The sequence below is a fragment of the Nanorana parkeri genome, unplaced genomic scaffold, assembly GCF_000935625.1.
Source record: "Nanorana parkeri isolate BGI_ZX_2015 unplaced genomic scaffold, ASM93562v1 scaffold1585, whole genome shotgun sequence".
Lineage (NCBI taxonomy): Eukaryota > Metazoa > Chordata > Amphibia > Anura > Dicroglossidae > Nanorana > Nanorana parkeri.
Window position 1 is genome coordinate 8,070 of NW_017307853.1, and position 8,618 is coordinate 16,687.

Genomic DNA, 8,618 nt, shown 5'->3' on the forward strand with positions numbered 1-8,618 from the left:
ACAACCACACACACCCCTGTAGTTATTCATGTCATGTACGTACACACACACACACACACCTCTCTTCCATTAGGTATACATCACAATACATTGTTTTATACATATTTGTCGTAATTCTTTTATATACACTTCTTTGTTTTACATACAGGAGAAGTGTCACTAGTTTCTATGGAACATGCATTACATTTGTAAAAGTTATTTGTTCCCTAAAATATTTCTCACTAGTTTCCTAATGGGAAGCATCACACGCACAATATCTGGCATCCCAGTCTTAGTCCGTAGGGTTCAGTATTGGGTTGGCTCCGCCCTTTGCAGCTATAACAGCTTCAACTCTTCTGTGAAGGCGTCCACAAGGTTTAGGAGTGTGTCTATGGGAATGTTGGACCATTTGTGAGGTCAGGGACTGATGTTGGACGAGAAGGCCGGGCTCGCAGTCTCCGCTCTAATTCATCCCAAAGGTGTTCTATGGGGTTGAGGTCAGGACTCTGTGCAGGCCAGTCACGTTCCTCCCCCCAAACTCCCCCATCCATGTCTTTATGGACCTTGCTTTGTGCACTGGTGCGCAGTCATGTTGGAACAGGAAGGGGCCATCCCCAAACTCCTCCCACAAAGTTGGGAGCATGAAATTGTCCAAAATGTCTTGGAATGCTGATGCCTTAAGCATGCGCTGACCCCGCTCTGTCATTTTACGTGGCCTACCACTTCGTGGCTGAGTTGCTGTTGTTCCCAATTGCTTCCACTTTGTTATAATACCACTAACAGGTGACCGCGGAATATTTAGTAGCAAGGAAATTTCACTGAACACCTGAAACCAATGATTTGGAGGGGTGTCTCAATACTTTTGGCAATATAGTGTGCATACACACGTTTATGTTAGACGTTTCTTTGGTATGTGTGGGATTACACGTTGCAATCTGCATTGAACCTTGTTGTTCACATATGTGCAGCTTCGCCTGTCTCTTTATATACATTACTATGTCCATTACATAGGAATAGTAGAGTCATTAATTGTCAATTACGCTGCATCAGACTTTGTGAGCGGCATATACTGCATACATCTGTAGATTACATTTAATCTTGTATTTCTGGTGAAAGTTATTTTAGCTTGTTTTAAAGGAGAACTATGGGGTCAGGGGGCTTTTCCCCATAGTTCTCCTAAGGGTAACGGGAGGACACAAACTAGCATTCTCCCGTCACCCAAAGCTCAGTATACCGCGAACTACAGCTCACGGCATACTGAGGCGCCGCAGCCGGAGCGCATCCCCACAATTCTGTCTGGATCCACGCAGCTGCGTGAGTGACAGCTGGCTCTTCCTATTTAGAGGCAGAGCCAGCTGTACCCGCCCCCTACCTTGTCCGTTCCGCCAGTCAGCGCTGGAGGATCGGACAGGGGAGGGGGGGAATCCCTGCAGGGAGCCGTGAATGACAGTCACGGCTCACTGCACGGATAGATCGAGAAGTGAGCGAGCGCCGGTATGTGTTCGCTCACTTCCCGATCTACTAAGCCGACCAGCGACAGTCTCATTGTCACAGGTCGGCTTAGATTATGAGGCTGAGTGAAAATCACTCACCTCATAATTCTCCTTTAATGATTTGTACAATCTTGTTGCCGTGTTTATGCTTTGAATGGAATCTCTGTGCATTTGATTACACCCTTCCTGGTGAAGTAGTGGTTACTACACCTAAATATCTACAATATTGTATATGATATATGCACATGATGATTAACCCCAAGTAATGGTGGGAAGAGTTCTATTTGATTCACGTAGAAAGGTTTGCTGGTCTCATGTTATTACTACTGAAGAGGTTTGCAATGTTTTCTCTGAAAACGCATTGAAGTTTAAAGGAGAACTATGAGATGAGTGATTTCCACTCACCTCATAGTTCTAAGCCGACCTGTGACAATGAGACTGTCACAGGTCAGCTCAGTAGATCGGGAGGTGAGGGAACACATACCGGGTTCCCTCACCTCTCGATCCTGTCACGGCTCTCTGCCGTGACAGGGGGAGGGCTGGATTCCCCCCTCCCCGCTCCGATCCGCCAGCGCTGACTGGGGGCGGGTACAGCTGGCTCTGCCTCTAGATAGGCAGAGCCAGCTGTCACTCACGCAGCTGGGCGGATCCCGTCATCTACGTCGGGATCCGCTCCAGGTGCGGCGTCTCAGTATACCGCGAGCTGTAGCTCGCGGTATACTGAGCTTAGGGTAACGGGAGGACGCTAGTTTGTGTCCTCCCGTTACCCTAAGGAGAACTATGGGGAAAAACACTGACCCCATAGTTCTCCTTTAAGGTTTTACCTTTTATTACCTATTGGATCTTCAGTGGAATCTACTTGAGTCTAGCTTATCCATGGAATGCAAAAATTAAGGTTATCTGTTGTGGAATCAATAACCAGCATCAGTCTCAGATTAGCCTTTTCATGTAGGTGTGTCACCCTATTAATGGAAGAAAGCAGGAATCACCAGCACTCAGTAAATATAGTTCAAGTAATGAATGTCCATTTATTTGGACCAGTCGTCACAAAACTAAATACCATGGTATTTAGTTTTGCGACTGGTCCAAATAAATGGACATTCATTACTTGAACTATATTTACTGAGTGCTGGTGATTCCTGCTTTCTACTGTTGATGTGCACGGCGCCATCCGTTATTATCACTGCGAGTACCACCATTGCAATTTTGGGCCGGGAACGCTCTAAGGAGTGCAGAGGGATCTATCACTTTCTACCCGATCAATGGATTCATCATGGCTCAGAATGCCAAGATGAAATCAACTCCTGTGTCCATGTGTGGGAATTAGGTTGAGGCCCGGCCGATTAAGCAGCCAAGATACTTTACTTCTGCTTAAAGGCGCAGTAAAATGCACGTTACCATAACTCAATGCTGAACTGATATTTCACAGTTATATGTAAAGTACAGTACCCCATCCATACACTGTAAATGCACCTCCTATACCTTCCAAGACATCTCACTTTTACAAAAAGCACAGATTACAGATTCAGCCAGTAAAGAGCAAATCCTAAAAATGTGTTGCCATTGGTCATGGTTCTTTTGTATATTGCTCTCTTTTTAAACAAGCATCTTATTGGTTGAAGAGCAGGAGGCTTTTCTGACCTGGAATGTGAACAAGGTTCCTTGGGGTTCAAAGCAGCCATTGTCAAGCCTCTGCTGGTTCTCCAGCCAGATGAGGGTTTGCTGCTGTCTGGTTTCATCAATTTCAATGTATCTCTTGGCTTGTTCAAAGGTCTTCATGCTGTATACGGTCAGCCTGCAAGAAGCACAAGGTTACCGCATTAGGAACAAATATAAAACCAACAGATAACATTTTTTTAACCAGTGGCTCTGCAGGTTTTTGGGCAATATCTCACTAAACTGGTGACAGGCAAGTATAAGACTGGCAGGGAGTGGACAGGACAAGCTTCACTACAGCTGTGTAATTGTATCAAAAAGGTCCACCTCTATGATTAAGCCCAGGTAGTGAAACGCATGAGAGGCGTTGCGAGTGGGAGAGATACTATGGTGGTGTATATCTTGTATTTTGAACTTTAGTGTTGTAAATTCCATGCAAAGTTGGATTTTTATGGACCTCGGTTTCGTGTGGCTGATTGGAGAGACATTGCTTGATGAGTGGGAGCATACTGCAGCCGGCACCCGATGTCTATTGATCTGCAGTCTAGTGAAAATTGGAGCGGTGAGGTTTTTTTTTTTTGCTTTTCTGGATATTGCATCAAAAGGTGGTCACACTTGTAGGATTAAATAGTATTTTAGGTCAACCTAAGTTTCAGGTTTAGAGCCCAAGTGAACTTTCTATTTTAAATCCGCTAAAGACATTCCAGGTGCATCAGAACACAAAAAGGTGTGCAGGTTCTTAGGAAGCAGCCACAGCCCAAGTAGAAAAGCCTGTCCCCTGCTGGTATGTTGCAGAGAAGGAGGCTTGCTCTGTTTGGAGCAGTGGTCTGTCTACAGCGCTCCAATACACCACCCTGATGAGTCAGAGCTGGAACTTCCCAATCAGCAAAGTTCGTGTTCCCAAATAAAATGGACAGCTCTAGCCCTGATTTAGCAGGGGGCATGTTAACAGTTCTGCAGAGAGGCCACTGCTTCCTCACAGAGCATGCTGGCAGGGGACAGGCTGTGGTTGCTTTTAAATACAATTCTGGTATGAAAACAGCAAGTTTGCAAAGTCTTAGAGTTCAGTTTGGTTTTACATTTCTAAATCCGTTGAAGGTTTCAGGTGTAACACATAAAAATTGTCATTACCATGAATTGGGTTCTACGGAGCTGTGAAACACTCTATAAGCGTCTCCGCTGGCATATCCAAGGTGACGATAATATCCTAGAGGGATGAGAGAAGTCAAGTCAGAACACGTCACACAAGACGGCTTCCACACTACACTTAGCCGTGCTGCTTGCCCGCAGCCAGGCTAAATGTAGAGAAAAACTACTCGCCCGGCGTCCGAAACTGCCTGTTCCGGGCGTCGGGCGATAGGAATTCCACACCCCTGAACTAGTAATAGCTTTAAAAAAATAATAATAATAATTTGGACAGGGAAGACATCGTAAAAGTTAAGAATCATGACCAGTGGAAGAGGAAGGTCATCACGTAGAACATTTAAGAATTTGGTTTTATTATTGTACCGATGTAATAACTTACCTTGACAATGTTAAAAAAACCTACTAAAATCTTTTTGAAAGAGAAAAAAAAAGAATTTGGTGCACATAAAAAAGGTGTCAGATTTATATTTACCCTCCAATAAGTACCGCTTTCCCTTCTCCAGAATTTCAGGCGATAGCTGGCCTGTGTTGTTGAGATAGTCAAGCACATGTACAATAGGAGCTACTCGCGCCAGGTTTTGTTCTGCACATCCATACGGCTTCTGGACCAAATCCTCAAGGTTTGCCAATGGGAGTCCAAACACATCACCTGGAAAGATATCCGATTATAAGGATCAGAGGCAAGTGTAAGAGGATGTCCCATCCAGAACTCTGTGGCCAAGTGCATTGCAGTAAAGACTCAGATGCAAGGGTAGAAGTTGTGGGAACCGGTAAGTAAGGTTTAATAAAGGCTGGACCAAGGTCTGGGGTTCCAACTGATCTCCCATCACTATAAATGCAGTAGTAGAATCCACGTTATAAGTCAGAGCTGCAATTCATTAAGGATGCCATTGTTCAAATGTTTTAATTGGAGCACCGTCCTACCAAGTACAGCTGTACAAGTACAGTTCTCCAAACTGCATGTTACCAGTTCTATGAATGACAGACTGTGTGACCGGTTTTAGAATTGACATGGACCGCATGACTGGTCCTACCAATGGCTTAGAGTCAATTTCCATAAAACGAGAGACTATATATGACTGGTTCTCCAAATAACACAGACCATGTGATTGGTTCGACAAATGACATAGGCCATGTAGGAGAGGAATGGACTGGTAAGATTTTACCAGTAGACTTGGTGGTCAAGTCAACCAGTCAGCTTCCACCAAGTAGTAGCCACTCAGGAACAACCAGCCCTTTGAAATCTTTACAAGCAGTGTTTTTTTTTTTTAACATGGTGAAGGCAACATGCCAAAAAAGAGGAATATAAAAATCACACAGCTACTAATAAGATCCACTTACCAACAGCAGCTATATACGCAGAGATAGAATCTGGCACCACGTTTTTTGGAAGGGTTATACGGACTGGCAATGTTGACTTCGCGCCGGCTAAAGATAGAGGAAAGCAAAAGTCAAGGAAAGAAAAAATAAAAATGTAAAAACCTCTGGAGTGTAGAGCACTACCCCACCTAAAACCACATTCAGTTTGCTGCAGTTTATGTAGATTGGATCACATACTGTTGTATTATTTGAGGCAACATTTTTGTTTCAAGCTGCCATAGCCACTACAAAGTTCCACCCCAATGGATTCAATGCAGTACAGAAAAAAAATTGGGGAATACAGTTGCCAAGAGGGGACTTCATGTCTCAGTAAAGACAGATGAACTAATGGAGGGAAATATTGTTAAGAGTCATATTTAAGAAAAACTGAGTTCGACAAACAAAACAAAATCACTATGACAGGTTAGGAACATGAGGCATGCTCCTATGCCTCAGACCGCTGCCCAGCTGCTCTCTCCTGTCAGACCTGAAGGAAAACAGCGGATGAGCAACAGGCTCATCTCTGGCAGCAACACCCCTTCACTTCCAATGGCTGGCTGCTGGACTGCTCTTAACAAGCTGTCTCATTGCTAGGCAGTCATCCCTGAAACATGGCTCCTGTACCCTTGCCTTGCATTTGGATTCTCCTGTTATAGACTCCTTACCTGGTCAATGGACCACTCTTATTTTTGCTGTATGCCTTTACCCCATACGGTCTCTAGATTATGCTCATCTGCCCTGACCATCACCAGTCTCTGGAATTTGGGCTAAAGGATACTCGCCTGCTGTGTATTGGTCCACGGTTGATACTCCTGAGGACCACTGGTACTCTTGTTCTTTATCTTCGCTCAGTCCATTGTTCCACCTGGCCAGAAACTGTAGCATTGTATATTAATCCCTGGGGGCAACCAAGCACTGGTAGGTTTGCTCGCCCTAAGGCAACAGGGGGTGAAATTACCCTGGTCAGCTATGGTTTCTGACTTCTGATACTGGCGTTGACCACTTTGAGGCACAGCCAAGGAGATCAAAAACCTCCACACACAGTAAACACATGGAGTCACCAAAAACCAAAAAAGAAGAAAGAATTGTTTTCACTTACGTTTCACAAAGACGAGATTGCTTAAAGTCAGTTCTTGGCTGATTCCTTCAGGCTGTTAAGATTAAATTAAAAGGTTAAAACATGCTTGGGAAAAGCATATGCAATTTCCCCATTAGTACCAGCCTTACCTCTACTAAAATGGATTGCACAACGGTGTCCTTGCGAGGAGGCTGGGAAGCATCATTAGATCCATCACATGACTGCCCAATAAAAGTGGTTTGTGCCGTCACTGAGAAGCTCATTTCTCCTGTAGATAAAGCAGATCTAGTGGTCAGTTGGGGGGGTTCAGATACCAAGGTTGGATTGGCAACACAAACCCAGAGAGCGCGCAAGTTCAACAGCACATTTCCAGAAGGGAGCACTAGACTGGAAAGTAAGGGGGCATTTGCCCCCTGGGATAAGTACAAATGTATATATATACAGTATGATAGGTTGTTGGCCCTAAATGGATGTCCATTCAACTCAAACTTTTATCTTTAGAACATATCTGCCCCTGCCTATAACATGTACACTGTACTATGCTGTGCACTCATGAACATGTCTTCTGTTGCCAGCCAAAAGCGGAATCATCCAGTAGGCAAATTGGGCAGGGGTCTAGAGTCCAGTAGATGTGTTCATAGGGCCCAGCTATAACCTTCAAGCTTCTGCAGTGAGCCAGGAGGCTACCACAATTGGTAAACACTGTGCAACAGCCTGTCCCTTCACAATGGAGGCTGTTGACATTATGGTCATGACAATGCAGGTACAGAATGTAAAATCGGGTACATTTTCCATGTCAATTGTAACCCGATCCATTTCATTCAAAAGGGATTGGTAGTGGGGGGAGCACTACCTCGCCTAGGTACAATTCTACCTTAATCCATCTCCAAGTCAGGTTGATCAGCATAATCCTCATGTCCCAGCGCACTCATGACCGGAAAAAAGCCCAAATATGGCTGGAAGGGTGCGGTGGTGACATCAGATGCCTCCGCAAAGTGTAGATAGATGAAAGTAGTCACTCGCACTCCAAAAATAGTAAAGTCAAATGATGTTTATTGACTATGATGATGCACATCTCCTAAGCAACGTTTCGGGACCGTGCTGCCCCTTCCTCAGGCAAACAAACTCTTTGTTTGCCTGAGGAAGGGACCGCACGGTCCTTGACTTTACTATCATTGACTTTACTATTTTTGGAGGCTGATTAGCATGACTAGTTGAGTTTCAGCTCAAAATTACTTCAAAAACAGGGACACAACCATAGGACTGAAAGAGGTCTTTACAATGTATCTAAAGCTTACAGACAGTTACAACACATACCAAGAACATTTGCTTGAACCTCCCAGGAATAGGAGGCTCGGTTTTTGGAGCACACACAGGCGTCCTGGGTTCCTTCCTTCAGTTGCGCAGTGAAAGCGTTGGAAGCTACCAAAGTCACTCGAACCTGTCAGAGATAAGACGAGGAACAATGGAAATAATTGGGATAACAAGAGATAGGAGGTCATTGTGGATGCACTTAAAGTGACCCTGTCACCAAGCCATTCATGCCAACAAAAACCTTCCCATAAGAATGTGTGTCCATTTAATGTACTTTATGGATGTTCTTTACGTGTAAAAGCCTCCCATGTGTAGACATCCAAAAGCCACAAGACTGCTTCCACATCTTGGATGGGATGTCAGCAGTTCCAGCTGCCACTCAAGTGACATTTCTATAGCATGGGTAGGCAAACTTTAGCCCTGAAGCTTTATTGCAACTACAAATCCAAGAGGCATTGCAAGACTCTGGATACCTACAAACATGACTCCCAGCAGCACATGCATGATGGAATTTGTAGTTTCACCAAGTTTGCCTACCCCTGTTCTATAGTATTCCACTTTACTTCTTCCCCTGGAGCTACATAAACGTTGTG

The 8,618-nt window shown here is 44.5% G+C and overlaps 1 protein-coding gene across 1 annotated transcript in view; it reads right to left on the minus strand.

Moving 5' to 3' along the window:
• The window catches only part of LOC108798916 (alpha-2-macroglobulin-like), a gene marked incomplete at its 3' end in the record, with an annotated part of 53,488 nt that overhangs the window by 6,118 nt on the left and 38,752 nt on the right, over window positions 1-8,618 (minus strand). Inside the window, exons 19-25 of the mRNA XM_018570722.1 lie at window positions 8,029-8,152; window positions 6,861-6,979; window positions 6,733-6,784; window positions 5,616-5,702; window positions 4,678-4,923; window positions 4,260-4,335; window positions 3,105-3,267 (exon numbers count right to left, since the gene is read on the minus strand). Of these exons, the coding sequence (XP_018426224.1) occupies window positions 3,105-3,267; window positions 4,260-4,335; window positions 4,678-4,923; window positions 5,616-5,702; window positions 6,733-6,784; window positions 6,861-6,979; window positions 8,029-8,152 (867 nt within the window). The remainder of the gene's footprint in view (window positions 1-3,104; window positions 3,268-4,259; window positions 4,336-4,677; window positions 4,924-5,615; window positions 5,703-6,732; window positions 6,785-6,860; window positions 6,980-8,028; window positions 8,153-8,618) is intronic.